General features: G+C 41.4%; 1 protein-coding gene across 2 annotated transcripts in view; it reads right to left on the bottom strand.

The window, feature by feature from the left end:
• The window catches only part of PLD1 (phospholipase D1), an 886,935-nt gene that overhangs the window by 264,969 nt on the left and 599,195 nt on the right, over window positions 1-22,771 (bottom strand). For both annotated transcript variants that reach the window (XM_069618743.1, XM_069618744.1), the window contains 2 exons: window positions 14,191-14,343; window positions 11,599-11,748 (listed from right to left, as the gene is read on the bottom strand). In XM_069618743.1, coding sequence (XP_069474844.1) covers window positions 11,599-11,748; window positions 14,191-14,343 — 303 coding nt within the window. The remainder of the gene's footprint in view (window positions 1-11,598; window positions 11,749-14,190; window positions 14,344-22,771) is intronic.

The following is a 22,771-nucleotide window of genomic DNA, read 5'->3' as shown; positions in this document are numbered from 1 at the left end:
GGTCTTGAGATGCTTCCGGAACCAGAGATGGTTTTCCTCAAGTTTCAAGGTGGCCGGGAGGCTGTTCCGAAGGGAGGCACCAGCAGAAGACAGTGATCTACCCCCAGCTCGTTTCTTTGCAAAACGAGTAACCCTGAGGGAGTTAGAACTAGAGGAGCGGAGGGCTCGAGTGGGGAGGTATTTACGGAGGGATAGTTTAAGGTATTTTGGACCTAGTGCCCAGAAAGCCTTGTGGACAATGCAGAGGGTTTTATATTTAATCCTTGCTTCCACTGGGAGCCAATGAAGGGATTTCAGGGCTGGAGAGATACCATCCCATGGCTTGAGGCCAAGGACAAGTCTTGCAGTCCTGTTCTGGATTAGCTGCGAAGGGAGGAGAGTGGAGGCAGGTAGATTTAGGAAGAGGCTGTTACAGTAGTCCAACCTAGAGAGAACCAGAGCTTGGGAGATAGTGAGCTTCTGAGGGAAGAAGAGGAAAGGCAGAGTACCTCTAAGGAGGTGCAATAAAAAGTTTGACTTTTTCGAGACGTCAGAGATGTGTGCGGAGAATGAAAGTGTAGAGTCGAAGATGACCCCACAATTTTTGTCCTCACAAGTGGGGGTAGGAGGAGGGCCAAGGGAGGCCGGCCAGAGAGTGAGAGGAAAGGATGGAGATGGTGTAACAATAAGGAGGATTTCAGTCTTGTTGGCATTTAGACATAGATCGTTGGCTGCACACCGATTTTGAATGGCGATTAGACAATCAGAGATGAGGGAAGGCGAGTAGGAGGCTGAAGGAAGCCTGAAAATGAGTTGGGTGTCATCAGCATAGCACTGGAAAGTTGAGCACAAAATGGAGATGCGGTATGCGAGAGTTGCCAGGTATTGGTTGAAAAGCCAGGGTGAGAGGTTAAACTCCTGGGGGACCCACATGTGGAGAGGGAGATAGAAGATAGAAAGGACCCACGTTGTACCTGGGAGGGTCGATCAAAGAAAAAAAGATGTCAGCCAGGCCAGAGCCTCATCAATGATACCCAGGTTGTCACAGAGACGATTGAGCAGAGTGGTATGGTTGACCTTGTCGAACGCAGAGGAGAGATCAAGTAAGATGAAGACAGAGCGAATGTTAGAATTGAGGTTGGAGAGCAGGTTTTCACGGATGATCAGAAGAGCAGTTTCCGTGCTTCTGGCAGCTCTGAAGCCAGATTGGTGGTCATGGAGGGAGCCAACAGAGTCGGAATGAAGATTAAGCTGAGAGATGGCCAGCTTTTCCAGGAGCTTACCCAAAAAGGGAGTAATGGAAATTGGGCGGTAGTTTGCCGGACATGATGGATCAGCAGTGGATTTCTTGAGGAGAGGTTGCACAAGGGAGTGCTTGAGAGGCAAAGGAGAGGTTGCACAAATCAGCAGGGGCCGGAACAAGGGTGTCAATGTAGTCCTAAATGGTTTTAGAGGAACAGGGATGGACTAGTTTTGATGAGGTTAAATATTAAATATGCACGCTGCATAGCACATGCACTGTGCACCCTTATGTACACATTTGTGAATGGCTATCACTAATGAAATAATCGGTGTGTGTGACCAATTGCGAAGAAATCTCGATCGATGCCCTAACCTCAGCCACCTCAACCACATGTACACTGACGGACCTTAAGGTTAACAGATATTTCCCCCTTTCAAGGTCCCTTTGAAAGCTTAGAAGTGGAAAATGAACTAAAAAAAGCATAAACATTTCTAATCTTTTTAGAGTGAAGCGCACTGAACATTACCCTGTGATCAGACAAGGGATGAAAGGGGCAGATAAAAAAGCTGCATTGCAGGAGCACTTTAAAGCACCCCCTTTCTGCCCAATGCATGCAAGAATGAGACCCCGATTTCCCAAAATGTGTTTCCATTTAACAAATGCATTTTTAGATAATCAGGGCTACATTAAAGGTTGTGCTAGGGCAGAAAAATAACAAGCAGGTCATTTTTTGTATCACCTGGGTCTTTAGAAAGCCATTTACCCACTCTTAAATAGCAAATGCCCAAAAGGTAAAGGTAGATCTAAATTGGAGTAGTAATGCCATATTAAAGTTTGCAGCAAGGTTTGTTGGATGGTCAGTTAATTAGTCCATTGAGGTGCTTAATCTACAGTTTTGTGCATTCTTAAGTTAGAGGACATGAGAATGTAATCAACCCAACTACTTATTCAATCAGTATCTGGACTAATTTATTTCAAGTGATTGGAAGGTCATTTTTCATTGTACCATAGTCTCACTCACATTAGTTTTGATCATATATATATATATATATCTACAAACCCGCATAGACTTAAATTTATGCGGAAAATCAGACTAAAAAAAATTCTTTGCCATGTTACCTCCTAAACCAAAACCCAAAGCCTGTTATCCAGGACATACAGACATCTCCATCCAGGACACCCTCACCTTACGTATTCTTGAAGATTTGGAATTTGAAAATGTAAACCATATGAACAATACAGACCAAGAATTTGAACTAATGAATGCTGATACCAGTTGGCCAGGCAAAACAGCATTAAAAATGAAATCCAGATTTAACCCTATGTTTAATCCAGGAGGCCATGTTGAGGCTTTTCAGGACCTGGTAATTAATGATCTTAAAAAGATCAGGAAGAAACGGTCTCCTACGAGAACAAATTTAACCCCGGTACAACAACGCACATTGAAACAACTTGGTGTAATGACGGAGTACATAATCAAACCATCTGACAAGGGGACTAATATAGTCATGATGAATCGGAATGACTATATTAAGGAGGCCCACAGACAACTAATGGATAAGAATTGCTACGCTAAATTACAAGATGATCCTTCAGAAGTTATGAGCGTTTTACTATCTAATCTTTTACAGACTTGGAAGGAGAGAGACCTGTTAGACGAAGACATTTGCACATTCTTACAACCTAAATTCCCCACCATTCCAACAATTAATTTTTTTCCTAAAGTTCACAAGAGTTTGACTAGACCCCCAGGCAGACAAATTGTTACACTATGTGGGGCATTGTTGGAAAATCTTTCACGGTTTGTGGATGAAACATTGATTACTTTCGTTACTACTCTGCCCTCTTATTTAAGGGATACGAAAGATTTTCTGAGTAGAATAGAAGGTATTCTATGGAAAACGTCTTACTTGCTGACAACACTAGATGTGGTCTCTCTCTACACATCAATCCGACACTCTGATGGTCTCAAAACATGCGAGTATTTTTTGCATACCAGATCCATGAATTATATGCAACATGGCCTCATGATAATAGAGATGATCAAATTCTGTTTAACCAACAACTGTTTTCTCTTTGATAAAGAGTTCTTTATCCAGCTTCAAGGCAATGCCATGGGCACTACGTTTGCTCCCTAATATGTGAATTTGACAATGGGATGGTGGGAGAAGTTTGTTGTCTGGCATCCAAGTAACATCAAATACACAGATAAAATAGTACTGTGGCTGCATTACATTGACGATCTGTTTGTGATCTGGGATGGCAGCGATCAGGAATGGCTAGACTTCGTAAGTATATTGAATACTAATGAGCTCAACCTACAATTCACAGAAAGTCACAGCAAGACGGACATTGTGTTCTTGGATATCGCAGTTTCTGTGGCCAATGGCGAACTTATTAGTAGCTTACATAGAAAACCTACCAGCTCCAACATTCCATTGCATGCGAAGAGCAGCCATCCCACAGCCTTAAAATGGAGTATTCCGTATGGGGGATTTATTCGCATACGTAGAAACTGCTCTAATATTAATACCTTTGACAGCGAGTGTGCCTTGATGGCTCAGAGGTTCAAAAATCGAGGCTATCCAATCAAAGTACTGGAAAGAGCGTTTTTAAAAGCTAGGGACATGGATCGTTCCCTACTATTGGTTTCCAATGTGTCCAAACGAAGATCACGGATAATGCAGACACACGTCTGATTGACCTTTGGCAACGGTGCCCAAAATATTTGCCAAGTAATACAGAAACATTGGCATGTTTTAAAACTGGACGAACATCTTGGCGAGCTACTGGCACCTAAAGCTAACATTACATTCCGCAGATCGTCTTCATTTAAAGATACCCTTGTACCCAGCTTCATGAGTCCTCTAGTTGACCAATCAGGAGCCAGTTGGATGAACATCAAAAGACCGGGCTTCCAAAAATGTTCTAAGTGTAAAGCATGTACCTATGCTGTTAACATCAATTGTTATTTACATCCCATTTTAGGAGAGAACATTAAGATTGTGTCTAGAATTACTTGTGAAACTGAATATGTGGTATATGTGTTAAACTGCCCATGCAACAAGTGGTATGTCGGTAGCACCAAAGGAAAACTAAAATTGAGGGTGTTACGGCACATTAGGGCAATCAAGAATGCTGACCCGACTTACCCTATGGCCCTTCATTTTAAGAACCAACATGGAGGTAAATTAGAGGGTTTCACCTTTTTTGTTATACATACAATCACCAAACCACTCAGAGGAGGCAATCGTGAATTAACACTACGACAATTGGAAACCAGATGTATTTTAGACCTAGAGGCAAAAAAGCCCAGGGGTCATAACCTTGATGAGGAACTATATACCTTCCTGGGAACATGAGGTTTTTGTAGATACTGTCTCAGGTTCGCTCTGACCAGGTCTCATATGTATCATATGCTTACCTTTTTCTTTCTAAGTACAGACAAGGTTACGTATACAGCACGTGCCATGCCCTGAGCAATGAAATGTACAATGTGTCTCTGATTTTCACATATTAATAACTTTCATATTCCTTAAAATTTTGACAGGTGTTATTATACGTATACATATATAATAATGGTCTGGGGTTCTGCTCTCACCGTTTTACTGTGTTTTTAAACTATTGTTTTTAACTTGTAGTTGTATAGGTTTTGGTACTTATTTTAAGTGACTCTTACAACACAGAGATTTTTGGACTGGTTTTTACCTGCTTAATTTTGTTAAATCTGTGACAATTCTATATGGATAAAATACCTAGGGTTTTTTATACTGTATTTGTAATACCTTCTTTCTTTTAAACATAAGGATGCATGTACATGGGCTAACATCTAACTAATATGACTTATAGGTCATTTTATGAATTTGGATATTTTATGCACTTAACACTTTATAATTAAGCAATGTTTGTACGCACTTTGCACTTTATAAGAGGAAACTTTTTCCTCTCTAGTTTTAAAAAAAATCAGCAGCCCATGCATGTACCTCAGACTCGGTGAGAAATATAAATTAATAGAGATACTCTTTATTTTATACAATTAGGATACTATACTCCACATACTAAACAACTGACTACAGAGCCCTATATTCATAGGAGAGGTACATGCATGGACGGAGAGCACTATGCACTTTATTTTATTGCTGCTATGTAAATACATATTTTTGCTGCTAAAATGCTATTTGCACATATATCTAAACTTTTACTCTTGCATATTTGCACAAGCCCCAACAAATAGGTATTATTACCTACATGCATTCCGTTCAAGTATTACCCTAGTTTGTTGTATGATATATACAATCACAGCATTTAACAATTAGGTATCATACATGTAGTGCAGCAGATCCCTGCTCGAGCAGGTCAAAGGCATCATAGCCGATCTACACTCTGCAAAGGCTACCCCCATTTTGGATTTCCACTAGGCAGCCATGAGCAGTATTTGATTACTTTCTCTCTTCATGTAATGTTAATGTATAATGGACACACAAAAAGACGGAATCTGAAAAACACATTTTTTTTATGAAGTTGCTTTTTTTTAAGCGGCATCATTATTGCCCTTTCGGCATAGGTTTCGAAATTGTGAATTCATTTTAAAACATTGCAGTACTGTCATCTATGTCTCGTATGTTAGAGGAAGTTGTCTGCATTTTCCTATGAGAAATGTATACTATCTAATTGTTCTAAGATGGCTTCCTGACAAAACATGCTAAACAAGCGGCTTCTAGCAGGTAGACACTCTCCATGCACAATCAGAGAGTTGCTAGGGGTTAAATTGCAGTCCATCATCTGTGTTTGTAAACCTACGTGATCAAGCGGTTCCGTCGTTCTTTTTTGGTTCCTTTTCCGGATGCATTTATATTAATAAAGAAAACATGCTGCCAGGAAACATTAAGGTGTCTTTTCCACTTAATCGACGCAAGGATATTATATACCAAAAAGCCTACACCTATCTCGGCCCTCAGGCTTACTGAATCAATGTTTATAAAATGCTACATCCTTGTTTTATGACCACGGCCCAGAGAAAGCGAACAGAGCTGAACGATGGGGTTATAGTCATCAAATGGTGCAGGATTCAAAAGTAGGATGTGGTGCAGAGCCACTGTGTGCCATCTAAGTATTTGAGAGCCAGTGGATGTCAGGTAAAGAGCCTCTCAGCAACAAATGGTACAATAGGAGACCTCAAGAAGTAAAGCCATGCAACAAGGACAAACTGGGTAGATGTGCGAGCGAGAGCAGATTTAAGGATGAAGAGAGTCTAACAGCAGGAACTGAGAGGGGAAGCGAGGGTTTGCAGATGTAACCCAGTAAAGAGGAGGAGACACTGCGACCACGGAACAGAGGATCATCACCCAGGTAAAACACCCACTTGATCACATTGAGATCAAGAAGAAATGCTGCATTCTCGAACTTGAGGTCACAGGTCCTGGTGGGCATTAAGAAACTGAGAACGAGGAGGAAAGCTACATGCTGGAACTTCAGATCAGAGGTCCTAGAACACATTAAGAAACTGGGAATAGAGGGTAAAAAGTTATCCTTAGCATCTTTTGTAATGTATCTGGGCTTCTCTATGGACGATAAACATTGAACATCAGATACAATATTAAGAATAACAAATAAAATTAGGTCCTCCGCCTGGGCCAAATGTGAAAAATAAAAGTTAGTTTTGTAAAGTCACAATTATCCAGTTAAATAATTGCTATAGTGGCAAGGTAATTCAATTCTTGTTATATGTTTTAGAGCTATCAGCATTTCCAACGGAGGGGAATATTAACCCAAATTGAAGGATCCCTGTGGAAAAAAATGTCTTTCTCCCAAACTCTCTTCCATTGTCAATCCTACCATGTGGATTAGGCTTACAATCATGGGCATCGACAATAAATTGGAACAAACATTTTCTATAAAAACTTAAATCCAGCAAACAGATTTACATATAATGAATCAGGAACATACCTTTCAACCATTATTCAATTTTCCTCAAGAATGCAAAAAAATACTAATTGAGAGCAAACAAACTTCTAGTACTTGAAAATCCTGACAAGATTAAACAAATTAAAAGTCCATGATTGGTGCTAACAATACAAGGATTTACACAGATACAAACTTCTATCAGATTATGCTAAAATGTCTAGGCCAGTCCCATCAGATACCCAAGTATCTTATTAGAGGTTGCAACAACTGTATGTTTTAATCTTTTGTGCATATTGGATCAATGCAGACCATTTGTGGCATAGGAAAAGAACATCCCATATGCAGATTACGCCAAAGTAATTCTCACTCTGAGACACTACATCTTATCCTACATTGTCCTGCCTCACTAAATTCAGGATTATTATTCTAAATTTGTGAACGATTAGCGCTTTGTGATTAGTGAGCAATTCTGTTTAAATGTATTGGAAGGACCCCAACCTTCTTTTATTATTGCATTAATAAATATTCTTAGACTGGTTCATGACAAGATAGGGGAAGTATTCTGTTACAATAACAATGTTATCTAATATGAAATTTTTAGATGGCGTATGCAGATCATTTAATTAACTCTTAAAACCTATTGTATGTAGAAATTCATTTGTATTAAGTCCACTACTTCTATATGAATTATGTATTTGTAACATGATAGACTTGAGCCAGATCTCCTTAAGTTCTGGAAGCTTCTCAAGACCTTCCTTTTCTCCTCCTCATTCCCTCGCCCCTGCCCGTCTCCTGCCACTACGACTGGATGCCTGTGTCCCTTATGAGTCTCGCCGGGGTCAGACTCTCCTTAGCCAGTCTTCCACTCTCACCCCTTCTTACCTACACTTGCCCTCGGACACCCTTCCCAGATTAGCCTCCTAGGATGGCCCTCACCATTGACCCTTGCTCCCCCTGGCACTTGCCCTTCCGGGCATCCCTTAGTACTTGCCCAGCTCGTGCCCCCCCAACACTTCTCCATCCTTCACTCTCTCCCTGCCCCATCCCTTGTCCTCTACCTACCGCATCCCTTGTCCTCCCCTGGAACCCTGCCCCTGCACTTCTTGATACTGCTATTGCACGATCCGAATGTCACAAGGCCTAGTAGGACTGTTACTATTGTTTGCTCCTATCGCCTCCACTTCCTTTTGTCTTGTGGCGCCTGGAAACACTTTCTGCTGAATAGGCACCATACAAATGCTCAATAAATAAATTGATAATTTATGAAAAGTCTAATATACTATATCACAAACAAATAAAAGAAACTGGGAAGAAGGAGAAACACTGCATGCGGACAGTCATTATCAGAGTTGCAGGAGTGGATTACAAACTTGATATCAGCGTCCCTAGAGTGCATTAAGTAACGGATGAACAAAAAGGAATATTGCACTCTGGATCTTGAAGCCTGTGTTTCTAGAACACACTGATAGAGTGAACCCAAACATAAATGGTGCATGCTAGACTTTAAGTCAGAGTTCCCAAAGGTCAACGAACGTGTGGATTTTGGAAGAAATACTACACGCCGAAGTTTGAAAGTAAGGCATTTTGAAGAATATTTGACCAGAGAATGTGGGAAACCAACAGACAATGCTTTAGAAGTTTAGATTGACTGACAACCTCGATAAAATACACCTTTGAACGCCTTGTCTCATTTTCCTTGAACATTTTTATTTAACACCTTATGGTGGAACTACTTCTTTGCTCTGTATTTGGCTTTTGTCAACATTTACCACTCATTGGAGTCCCAGAAAATAAAACACTTTGTGCTCATAATTCGTGGTGGCTAGTCAATATTTGAAGTGGTGAGGCATAAATGATTTCCCCAATTAGGCATGAACTAGTCCAAATCCATTAAGTGGGGTTTTTGCAGTGTTCTCTCTACACACATTTTTTTAACAATGGGACAAAATAATACACTATATAGCTTAATATGAGGGTGAAATCAGAATTTAAAAAGCTATAGAATTCGCAAGCACTGTTTTCGGACAAGACATGAAAAATTCCAACACTTCACAGGCCAGGTTCCTTTGCCCCTCTTGCTTTTCCCTGTGCTACTCTCACTACCCAGTTCTGTCCAATGTTGCCTTAAATTACATGTCACTGACCCATTAGGCTCCAACAGACCTGCCCAATGTCACTCACACAATTGCAGTCGTGCCCCATTTTGCTAAATTTTCCCCTGGTCTGCACCTATATCACTCTCACCACCCAATATAGACCCCTGTACACTAAATCAACAGAAACTATGGCACACACCCTTCTTGTATGTAAATCTTACGAAGCTTTTGGGAGAATATTTTTATTGACTAGTATTATTGAATACTGGTTATATTGCACTGTTTTTAAAATGTCTTAAGATTGTGTGATGAACTGAATTTTATGGGACTTCTTTCTGAAATAAACCTGTTTGGCTTTATTTCAGTGAAACACTATTAACGTATGGAAATGCAACAACAAAAATGTTGGTTTGCAGGCAACAGAAGAAAACTTTCAAACTGATAAGACAAACTAGCAATACATAAATTAATCCAAAGATATCCTACATGATACAAAAACAATATAAAATAAATACTTGAATGAGAAATTATGATTTAAAAAATATTAACTAGCTATACATACAGAGAGGGTGTTCTTTGTTAATGACTGGGCTTTATTGAGGAGTAGTTAGCTGGAGCAAAAATCGTTGAACAAGACAAAAAACAATGGTGCTAACTTTTTGATAACTACATTTCTCAAAGTATCTCTTAGCCTTAAGTGTGCAGAAGCAAAGGAATAAAAAGGAGTGTTATCTTCCTCAATTGTCTGGTAGTGTGGGCCAACAATCATTTGAACCTTGTTTCCAGGGTGCAATAAATGGGCAATATTCCCAACCGGAATTCGGTGTGAAGTAACTACATGTGGAAAGGTGCTCTCGTTCATCGAAATAGTCTTTAAAACCCAACTTGTTTTTGTGCAAAAATATCTTTCGCAAGCCCTCCACTGGCACAAAAATCCAATCTAGTAATCAGAACCCATTATTCAAAGGAATACCAAACCAATATTTTAGTCACAGAGCCAATCATTGCCTGTCCTTCCCAGACATAAGCGAGCCCTAACTTACTTGCCATAGCTCTAACACTGCACGTCCAGCCCAAGGATTTAGCTCCTTTGAATTTAAGAACATTGCAAAAAGCCTCATGATAAATGGATAACTTGGATGAGCTCCAGAGTTTCAACCATTAGTAGAATGTTAAAGGATGCTTATGCTTTTCTTAATCATGCACAGATTCAAATATAATGGAATGGAATGAGTGCTTTTGGACAAGCCCAGTAGATGTTTCACTAATGAATTTTATTTAACTGCCCATAAATCTAATTTTCACAGTTCAGCTAACCTCCATTAATGGGATGATCACCCATGTTCCTGTATGCCTGAAAGATGCAGCGACTGATCTCCTTGCCTGGTGAGGTGGAGTTTTTTTTTTCCCCATTTGCGGGCACTGAGGCTGCCCTGGCTTGAGCATACACACGTTTTGATCCTTTGATCAGAATTGCCTATGATAAATGCATTGAATTTACAAGAGCCATTAGAATGCATTATCATACTCTTGGTTTTGTTTAAATGCATTGCTAAATCTTTCACACATATGTTGTTACATTTATTGAGACGTTTTCGTAATCTGGATTCTTTTTTGGAAATGAAGACAGCATCATCCACAAATATGAGAATGCCTTATCTGGTGCCACTTGAAATGGGTTTGTCCGCACCCAGTCTTGGTCACATCTATTATAAATGACACGAAAAACAGGGGTGCTAGGACATATCATTGCCAGGCTCCTCAGGTCACAGGAAAGGTTTGTATTGTGTTTTAAGATTGAATGATGATATACTGAGCTTCATGGACTCTTTCTGAAATGTACTTGTTCTTTAGAAAAACCTGCACAACATTCCAGAGAAAGTCAAAGTCCTGGAATACAATACAATGAAAATCTCTACAATCTTAATGCCTGGCTTATGTGTACTTTCAATTTCAAAACAATCTCCTCTTCATCCAAATCCCTGAAGCGTGAAATGTCACCACCTTATGTATGTATGTATGTATGTATGTATGTATGTATGTATGTATTACTAATCTGCTGGTTGATGGCATTTTGCCAGTTCTGCAGCTCAACAGCTGACAAGGGATTCTTCTCCAAGAAATGTAAATGTTATCTGCCATTCATCACTGTACAGTAGCCACACATTATACATTTTTATTTAAAATACTTGCAGTATTCTAGTTTAAATTGCTTACATTTCATGAGGACAGTTAAGATCGCTGTAGCCCCAGGGCAAGATTAGATGGCAAAGGAAGATTACTTAAATGTACTAATAGATTTTGTTTTTACACGAATTTGCGAAGCACTTCTCAGAGAATTCTAATGTTAATAACATCATAGAGAGAAATCCTTACCATTTCGACAATGTTTTCTCCTGAACAGCAGCATATGAGCCGAACCTGTGAGCTGTCAGAAAGTCCTTGCCATGTTTGCGAACAAACTCTTCAATGGCTTGTCCCCACCATCGTGCATGCCGGTAACTGTTGCACTTTAAGATCAATGACCTTTAGTAGAATTAGAACAAGATCATGAGGATGGTTTCACTTTACGTAAAGTATTGGTTAATCAGGTTGGTACATGTCTTTAGAAAATTAGATGGGTTAACCCTTACAATGAATGTTTTATCAGCTGTTAAATTCATAGACAAAGCTTTTTAAAATCCATTTCATTTTAACACACATACATTTTCTTCACTCAGGTTGCCGCTGACTGTCTGATCTTTGATTCTTGAAACGGGAAACATTATCAGAAGAGGAGAGGAAGTGTAGTCTGCACACCAATTACACAAAGAAGTTGCATCATTGTTTAGCTTCCACTTGCAAGTGCATAAAAACTAGTAATCCTGCCCTGCACCTACACTGCACACTCCATATGCTGGTGATCCATCCTTCCAGAGACTTATTGATATACCTTGATATTCTGTACCACCGACCCGATAAACCCCAACTGAAGTTCACGGCTCAGAAACTAGTCTCCCAAACACCAATAGTATGCTAATACTGATAGAGGTAGTACTCCACCCTCTCATACTGCTCAATTTGCTGGTCCTGTTACAAGCAACACTACTAGTAGTGCTATTGTTACTGCTACTATCAGCTCTCAAACTACTACTATCATTACTACTGATATCACTATTGGCCTATCTACTACTTGTACTACTAAGGCTGCTTCCGGAGAAGAGATATGCCACCCATTTGCAATGCGTCCAGATATGATGCGTTGAAAGCCAATATGGCAATGCAGGCACTCTCCTGCTAATGGCACCCTAACCCGCTGCAAAATACTGCCTCATTGTAGAACAAACATACTTCCAGTACTACAAATTCAATGATAAATACTAACTTTTAGTGGTAGATTAGCCAGACTACCAGTCATAATAGTACTCTATCAATACCAAAGGTAATCACACTTCCAGAAGAAACAATTCTACATGTAAAGGTTGGAGTAGCACTAACAGCAAACGCAGTAGTACTTCTCCTACCAGTAGCAATACTAATTGCACAGGTGCTAGTGTTATCAATAGTAATAGTAGCGGACGTAGTGCTGCTGGTACTTCTACTACTATTAAAATAGTAGTAGTACTTGCAAAACTACTGTTGGGAGTAAAACTGCTTCTAGAATCAATACTTTTAGCAGATGTACTGCTGGTACTAGTCATATAACTAGTCTTGCCACTGCTACCAGTACTTACAGCAGCAACAGAACTACCAACACTAATAGCATTAGTAAACTCAGCACTACCAGTAGTAATAAAGACAGTGCTTCATGTAACAGCACCGACAGTAGTACTATTACTAGAATTAATTATGAAGCACCCATACTTTTCGTAGCAATTGTAGGATGGATTGGTGTTTTACTTGTATTAGTAGGAGTTAAACCAATAGCAGTGCATTTATAGTACCAGTAGTAACAGTACTGTAAAATGATCTCTACCACGTCTAGTATACCCAGAAATATGAATACCATTAGCAAGAGTAGTACTAATGGTAGGGGTGCAAACAATAGTACTAGTAGTATCTGGTGTTTTGCTGCTACCTACAGCACCAGTCGTAATGTAGCACAAGGAGTTTTAAACCTACTAGTGCCTACCAGTCTTAAATATTACTAAGTTATAAAACTAGTAGTAGTGCTATTGGGACCTAAAGCTATCTGTAGTGTAAGTTGTAGTAGTTGTGGAAAAACAATGGTCAAATTACGGACAAGGATTTGCCAGGTATGTGTCCACCCTTGGAGGTCTTGGACAATATTGGCAACATCAGCGACCGATTCACAAGTTTAAAAATATGGGGCTTAAAGGAGATGAGTGGGCAAAATAACCATGTGTAGGATGGGCTGGAGTAGCAGACAGAAACCTGTTGGTGGAAAACCAAACCAAATGCATCTTTGATGACATCATACATCTGTAGTCTACAATTACACTCCTCTTCTCGTGTCGCTTCCTGTTTCAGAGGTTGAAGGCAGTTCACAGAAGCAACCTATGTAAGAAAGATTCTTAGAATTGAGAAAAAAAAAGGTAGACAAAATGTTTTCATTGGTAAATCAGCAAAAGTTCAAATAGTAATAATAGGAAGCAACTTATTTTATTTTTGTTAAAAACGTTCTTTTTAATTCCATCCGACAGGGAGGTCTGTAGGCCTTTCGGCAAAGGCAGTGTACTATGCATGCATATAGTGCTTGACTATTCAAATAAGGGTTATCAAGCAGCTGTTTTGGGATTTGCAGACTGCAATGGCCACAGTATGCAACCTCTTGGCACATATTTGGTTTGGTGTTTTTACTTTGGCTCTCGTATTTTTAGCACATTGCCCTAGCTTGGGGTAGAAGAAAAAGCAGACCAAATACACAATGCAAGAGACTGAGGAAAACAGATAGAAGTACACACCTCTTTTGATTTTAAGTGTTTTTGTGCACAATATGCAAAGCAAACGATAGGTCTTCCCTCTTACCGGGAAAGGTTGTCGATACGAAGCCCGTATTTTGTCTCCGTCTCTTTCTGCCCAATTTTGATGCTGAACTCTTTATCGACAAGCAGCACAAAGCAAATGGCACCACTGTCCATCCTCATGTACAGCAAAAAGGAATCCTTCACAACTAACCACCTGGAAGAAGAAACAGGCAGCTGCTGTTAATGGGAGGAAAATACATGTTGATTGTTATTTCAATCAAAGAAAACTAAACAAGATGGTTACCCGGATATGTTCCTGCTGCAGACCCCTACATTAGGCACCTTTACACTAGATAGTCACCAACTATTTGCCCATAGGATATCTTTAAAACCATGCCACTAACATAATGCGAATTACACTTTACGAATCAAAACATCTGATTCCTTGAACGCTGCACTTTATAGGGTCTGGTGAATGTGACCCCAAAGTTGGTTTAAATTTAGTGATTTTATATAATTTGATCAAATATATTTATTATTTTTAATTGTACTTCAGAAAACTCGCTATGGATTTTAGGATATACAAATGAATTATCACTAATGAACCTGCTTAGAAAGCTGGCATTTTATTGCTTGAGAGATGGTTATTAATCATCGTTTTAAATATTATGGAATGTACTCACATTTGCAATGTGTTTAAGGTATGTGAAAAGTTCTTGTAAACTATGCCACATTATATTAAATAAATACATGTCTGATACATCAGGCCTCATTAAACCCTCCCTCACATAGATCCTTCTCATATATTGCCAGGTGTCCTTCATCTAGACCACCAATGATACTTTAATATTACATGCACAATATATGGATTCACCCTTTTCAGAACCAAAACAAACAAGAATGACGTCTCTTATGTACATTAAAAATAGGTACTCTATGCCTTATGGTTGCTCTTTCCTCACACCACATTAACACTGCTGTCTGTACCCACTTTCTCCAATAAACGCAAAACACCCCCTGTATCACATATTGGAACAATCAAATAATTCATAGTAAGCATCAGAGTTATTGTTCACTCACAGGGCAATTATGTTAAGCATCGTCTTTTCTTTATGTATTATTAAATACATTTTTTTTTAAACACTCGAGAAAGTTACACCCATTCCATAAGCCACAAAAAAACAATTTCAAATCAACATTTGGGACATCAAGAAAAAAAAGGAGTCACTTGAAAGTCACATTGACTCTAAGTCCATCATGTACAAATCATGAACCAGATGCACACATATGTACAACCAAACAAGACTTGACCAATCACCAATCCACACATGCGAGCACTCCTTTTGGATGACACTTGGGGATGGGGAAATAACCCTGCCTTTTCTACCATCTGTCTGCTATTTCATGGGTCACTCGGAAATAATGTAAAAAGCAGTTTTGGCTTTGGAGTGTGGCACTCATCACACAGCGGCACATGCTATTCCCACAACCTGGGACTACGAGGTGGTTTTATGCAGTCTCTTTCCACCAGAGATTTAATGTCAAATGTATAGTATTGACTTAATGATAATGATTTGTTTGTTATTCATATAGTCCTTTATCCAAAGCTCTTTACAGAGCACATATTTGCATACAATATCACCCAACCGATTGGTACTTATTTATCGACCTCAAAAGGATGAAAGCCTGAGTTGACCTTTCCCGGGAATCGAACCTGGGACCTGCAGATCACGCTCAGATCGCAGCAGCAAGCGCTCAATCCGCTGAGCTTTCTTACCGGCTTAAGAATATCCTCACACTTTACACCCTGCTACTCAAAACGTAAACTGATGTCCTCCTTGCCACATGTAAACAAAGCGCTCTAGCACAACTACCAGCACTTTGTTGGATCCCCAGCCTAAGTTATCTCTGCAATCAGCTGTTATGCTTCTTCAAATCAGGTATGTGTTATGTTCAAGCTTGCCCCCAGCATCATACCAGGACGCTCTGCATATCCACTAGGGGTTATCTTCGCTCCCAAACAAAATGCAGAGTTATTACTTTTGTAAACATTTGTATGCTGAATTGTCCTGAAATATTAACAATGACCATGCTGATTGTCTTCATACTTGTCCCATTACAGTGCTCCAGGATGCCTTGTACAAACGTTTCCTCTATGTTATATTAAAAAGATAGTGCTTAACACTTCCACTGCCAGGACTGAACAGATTTCCTAAGGGATTTAGGACGTGTGAGTAAGTCCGAAAGGCATGAACGGTGTAAGCTTCACTTCAACACGCTGGCGCTCCTCAGGGAATCACTATATAACACATAAAACAAATAGTCTAACCAAAACAAAAAAAAAAAGTTTAATTTATAATTACTGCCAGATGTACCTCACATTTGAGTTGGTGGGGGTAGCTGTGGCTTTCGCTTACTGCAAATTAAACCTGGGTATGAAGAGTCAATGTTTAATTGCAAGGCCCGAGTACAGATGGACACCAGTGGCTTATGTTGAATGGTTGTGTTTACTTGGTTCACAATAACAAACAGTATGATCTTGCAAATCCAGCTATATCATAAGCACCACCCCTTTACCACATGCCGGGTTACCCGACAACCCTGTTTAATATGACCTGTCGCAGATGACCACCCAGGAAGGAAAAGCCAGACCAGGGCTAGTGCAAAGATTTATGCCATCTCAGGGAAAGGGCCACCGTTGACCCTCCTGCACAATAGGATCCAATTTTACATTTGCAGTATCAAACTGAGTCTTTCTGGCTAAAACCAGTTGGACAGTAGCAGCTAGGTTACTGGCTAACTTGATGCTAAAATCCTAGCAATGCATAAAGAGAATCATGTGTCCTAAAGTGTGTTAAGTTATGGCCGACAAGCAAAATTAATTTAACACCTGTGGATAAGACAGGAACAATTCAACCATTGATGAAAGCATTGAACTGTGTGCTGCTTGCTCATGTGAGTGTGACCCTTAGGAAGAACCACAACTGAATCATTACTTTTGATGGCCTCTGATGCTGCCCATGGTCACCTAGCATTACCTCGGTATAGTAATGGCCATGCCAGACAGTACAGAAAGATGGAAAGGGTTTTATGTTCGTTTGCCTCCAGTTTTTTTTTTTCAATTCGTTTTTTTAATGAAAATGTGCCATCAAGAAAACTCACTTTTTTATTTGGGGTGGTCCCCCCCCATGCTTTCCCTTCCCTATTATTTATTCCCTATGCCTATCCTCCTACTCCTTTTATTCCCTAAACCACCCCCTTTATTCTTCGATGAGCTATTTTGATGAATATTATTTGTAAGAAACGAGTCGAATAAAAAACCTGCAGGCAAAGCAACTGTATACCATGGAAAGATATACAACATTGTATTGTGGGGGTCTACAGCAAGAGTGACGGAATACTAGAGGCAGAGCAGAGCTCAGATGGAAAGATGGTTTGGATGATGTGCATTTTCCCGGTGGGAGGCCTTTCTGGTCTTGCAAGGCCACCTTTTTAAATCGGTTGAACCTTCCTCATCAATCAACAGTTCGTGATGCTGCAGTGCATTTCCTGTTCCCATGTGGTCTGCCTTCATCTTGGGATCTCCATCTTCTCTCGGGATTTGCAGCAATTCTTTCAACCTTTTAAGTTAATGGAGCCCTTGTAGATGCAATGAGTCGTTATGGAAAGTGTATCCGTCCACCACAGCGTTCACAGCGATGCAGAGCTTTTAAAATATCCACCCCAGAGGAGGCAAAGCACTGTATCAGCATTCATACCAGCTATTCAGATGAAAGATCTGTTTTTAATTGACCATGCCTTTTGTTGCAAGCAATATAGTAAAGATAATTGGCTCTTGAAATAAGAAATATCACAGTGTGTCCCTTTAGGTCCACTTCTAGAATGGTACAGAATTATTGTGCTTACCCTTTCTTTAAAATGGACGAACGGTGGTTGGGGGGGGGGGGGGAATCTTGGGGTGGGGAATTTGAATTTACATTGTTCACAACATTTGACGTAAACGCTAAGGAAGCTGCAATATGTAAGCACTACTGAGGAGGCCAGGGAATGCTTCCCCCTTGCAGGAGAAATATATATAGTCCAGCTGTGGGAAAATATGCACACACGGACAGAATCATGCATGTTTTTTGAGACGAAAGGTCTGGAGATTAGGCAATCATGCAATGGATTGCTTGGGCAACATGTCAGGGCAATCAGCAGGCCAGACACATGTAATCAGGGATGCATCTGTTGCAATGCACAGCAGTTCTCACTTGGGGGAAAACAGGTGTACTGAATCAGAACTTTAATAGTCTGTTAGATCTGGTAGATTTACAAAACTAGAACCATTTAAGTAAACCTTTGCAAAATGTCGTTGGCATGCAAAAAGCCCACATTGGCACACACTGCCTAGTGGAACGTTTGCTTTGGAACCAGCCCCTTCCTAGCAGTATCAGGGGAGTATATAGCAAACGTAAGATAACAGAATTGTACAAAATGGCACATGCGTAATAAAGTTATAGTGGCTTTATTCTAGACTTAATAGCGCAACGTGGCTTAAATGGAGCGTAAGGGCTAAGAATCGAACCCGCAATATATAAATACATTTTGCTACCCTTTAAACAAAAAGAGTATCCTCGGACAAATGGATAGTTATTAAACTCTACGTTTCAATCAAGAAGACTTGATTGGAGAAATACAATTAATTGGTGGCTTTTAAAGTTCTGAAAATGTGGTTAGAGCAATGTTGTGGCTGTGCATCCTCTGGACATGGAGGCAGTCTGGGTACAGTGGCCAGCACAGCAAGGATCTGTGGGATTTCTGAAAAGATGTGAGATCACCGAGCCCCCTCAAAAAAAATATGCCCAGTGGGAGAGACTGATTTATTTGAGGCCACCTGTGCCCCAGTATACAGTGAAATACAGAATGGTAGCAAGTATAATGGTGTGTCTTGCCTGCCTTGTGAGACATAATACAAATGAGCATCTGAGAGGTGCTTCTTAGCCAATCAGATGGCTTGTAATGTAGGCTTTATCCGCTACTACAGGCCCGTACTCAGGCATTCCAAATGCTCAACGTACTACCCAATGCCATTTTCCCCTTACCTGTATGGATTCCCTACCTATTGCTCAGCCTCGTGCGTTTTATTCCACCACCATCAAGACTACATATGTCCCTCATTTGGCTCCTCCTCCCTTCCTAGCCATCCCTGCACCTGAAAAGGGACCATCTCATCCAAATGAGTTCCTGGCTCGCCAGAGGCCATCTTTCAATGTGTTCTCCCTGACATTGTGTTGCTGCCCGACCTCCCAACGCATACAGTTGGAAGCATATTTTCTTCGCACACAAGTGATTTAATAGCCCTATCTGTGTGTTTGCACTGGTGCTTTCTGCTTACAAAACACTTGCAGCCTATCAAATGTTCCACTAATACAAAGGTCAACATTCCTTGGGTAGAATAAGTTGCAGTCCCACCATTTCAAGTGATTACAATACCTGTAGATCAAAAATACATCCATCCAAGGTACCCCGAGAGATGGAGCTCTGATCGTTCAAACGCCAGTAAACCAGCAGGCAACTGAATAGACCCAGCATACCTGGCAGAGATGCAGAAAGAAGGAAACCAATGCCATCTCAGTCAGCCGAATGGGCATGCAATGTTCGCCAAGTGTATCCAATATATCAAGTGCATGCTTCATAACTCCAGTTTGCGAAGCAGTCAGAAGGCCAATGCCGCACAGGTGGAGGAAGCAGAAGCTCACACAGCCTCTACCAAAATCACAGGCCACGTTTTCCTCACTGCCGCAGAGGAGCACGACACTTGCAATTGCATGCCACAAACCCTGTAGAACTATAAAAGGAGTGAGCAGATGAGAGCTGATGTGGCAGTTTGTAGTCAGAGTGTGATATGGGTGCAGGAAAGAGCAAAGTGGGGCAGCAAGTAGGTGAAGGAGAAGAGAAAGAATGGAGAAGAGGAGCGATGACGAAGAAGAGAAGGATGTGAGAGTGAAGAGGTAAAATGAGGAGAGGCAGACGAGAGGAGTTGAACGATAGAAAAGAGGTAAAGAATGTAAGTAGAGGAGTATGCGTGGAAAGTAAAGAGCAGAGGAGATGTGATAAGGAGAGACCAAGGAGGAGGAAAAATAGGAGGATGAATTGGATGTGGAGGAAAGGCAGAAGAGCAGAGAGTGGAACAGAGGAGGTGAGGAAGAAGTAGGAAGGTAAAACCTCCCATTAGAACACTCCTAAGAACCAGGCCCCTTAAGAGGTTCCATGTAATAATGTCGCCACAAAAATCTTGCCATGCAAAAATATCGCCGAAAAATGGCAGTTTTTTTTGTGGCGACATTATTGCATGGAACATGCGGGGGACACCCCCACAACCCCCAAACTTTTTTTTTTCTTTTTAAAAATGTTTTTTTTTTGCCCCTGTCCCCATATATATGGTCACCCATATAATATCGCTGCAACCTTTTCCCGGCGATATTATTTACGGCGACCATATAAATGGGGATAATATTACTTGATATATGATATGATATGATATGGTATTTGTAACGCGCCTATACACAGGTGTTTCAAGGCGCGACGAGGCAGGGAGGGGAGGGACAAGGGGAGACAGACAACGATCCTACTAGGCCAGGTGTCATTCAGATCGCGCAAGTGCAGGGGTGGGGGAGGGGGAAAAGTGCAAGGGGAAGGGGAGGGGGGGAAGTGCAGTACAAGGTAAGTGGCGTAAAGTAATAAATAAATAAATAGGGCCAGCTGGTGGCAAGTGCGAGGTAAGTGCAGAGCAAGTGTGCTGGGGAAGGGGGGGCGCTGTAGGGATACAGAGACAGTCCCGCAGTGCAAAGGGGTTCCAGGGCATCAGTGCAAGTGGAGAGTGGCTGGGCCCAGGACCGAGGCCGTTTAGAGTGGTCCAGTTGCAGGATCAGTGCAGTTTCAGTGAAGAATTAATTAGCTGTTCAGCAGGGGAGAGGGAGAGAGAAAGCAGAAGCAAAGAGGAAGGTTTTGAGGTGCTTCCGGAACCGGAGATGGTTCTCCTCAAGTTTCAGGGAGGCAGGAAGGCTGTTCCAGAGGGAGGCCCCTGCCGCGGAGAGAGATCTACCCCCAGCTCGATGCTTCGAGAAGCGGCTAACCCTGAGGGAATTGGAGGCGGATGAGCGAAGGGCTCGGGAAGGAAGATATTTGGGAAGAGAGAGTTGAAGGTATTTAGGACCTAGGCCCCAGAAGGCCTTGTGGACAATGCAGAGGGTTTTGAACTTTATCTTCGCAGCCACTGGGAGCCAGTGTAGAGATTTCAGTCCTGGAGAGATACGGTCCCTGGGCTTGAGGCCAAGGACAAGTCTCGCAGTTCTGTTCTGGATGAGTTGCAGAGGGCGGAGAGTGGAGGCAGGCAGGTTAAGATAGAGGCTGTTACAGTAGTCCAGCTTCGAGAGAACCAGGGCTCGGGAGACAATGAGCTTCTGGGGGAAGGAGAGGAAGGGAAGAATACCTCTGAGGAGGTGCAGCTGGTAGTGTGACCTCTTGGCGACGTCAGAAATATGAGGAGAGAAGGAGAGTGTGGAGTCGAAGATGACCCCAACGTTTTTTGCCTTGCCGGTAGGAGCAGCGAGGGGGCCAAGGGAGGCAGGCCAGAGAGCTGCAGGGAAGGAGGGAGTGGGAGTACCGATGAGTAGAATCTCAGTCTTACTGGCATTAAGGCAGAGGTCATTGGCGGCACACCATTCTTGGATAGCAGACAGACAGTCAGAGATGAGGGAAGGAGAGGGGGAGGCTGAGGGTAGCCTGAAAATGAGCTGGGTATCGTACCACTTAAGAGGCTCATAGCTTGGTTTAAATTACTGTCAAGGCCTTAGGGCAGACTCGAGTCGAAGGATGGGAGAGGTGTTATTTCCAGGGCACACAGAGTCTGATGCCTATGTATGACCATGTAAAGACCACCAAGGGCACCAGAGGTGGCAATCCCAGATATTCTGCAAGTGTCTGAGAAGGAAGGCAACATTTGGACCAAACATAAGACCACTAAGCAAGGCCCAACAAAAGCCATGAAAGAAGGATGGACACTTTGAATTCCAGACGCTACACATGCCTGTCTCTCCACGTAGGGGACCCTGAACCAAGGGATTGAGGAGGAAGGAATTGAAATAACAGACTTTGGGGTTGAGCACATATCTGACATATTGAAAACCAACCCTTGCGAAACCAAAAAAACGTTTTGTTCAACTTTAACATAGTCTCAAGACTTTTGTTGATCCCTTGGCATGGCAGGTGTCAAACCTATGCAAATGAAATCATGAACACAGTAATAGTCTACTTCGACTTATGTCCATGTCACGAATCTGCTTGCTTGCTTTCAGTTGTGATGAAGTTCCATGCCTTAGGCTAGATAATGGGACTTCAGGAAGCACGCCCTACTGGAGGTACACGTGGACTGCTCGATCTTCCCCAGTCCATCCCTAGCCTTATGTGTTTTTGCCCGCCCCCCCCCCCCCCAACTTTAGGCTCCCATTTCCGAGCTTTGCAACAGAAGCTCCTGGTAATGGTGGGGACCACTTGTGAGACCACTTAGCAATAGCTGTGTTCAAAGAAATGGTGCTTTAGACACAGATCAGAGAAAGGAATACAACACGATAATACTCTTAATCATCTGGAAATGGGGG

This window comes from Ambystoma mexicanum, chromosome 10 (genome assembly GCF_040938575.1).
Source record: "Ambystoma mexicanum isolate Mex_15411 chromosome 10, UKY_AmexF1_1, whole genome shotgun sequence".
NCBI lineage: Eukaryota > Metazoa > Chordata > Amphibia > Caudata > Ambystomatidae > Ambystoma > Ambystoma mexicanum.
This window is presented reverse-complemented; position numbering and strand designations above follow the sequence as displayed.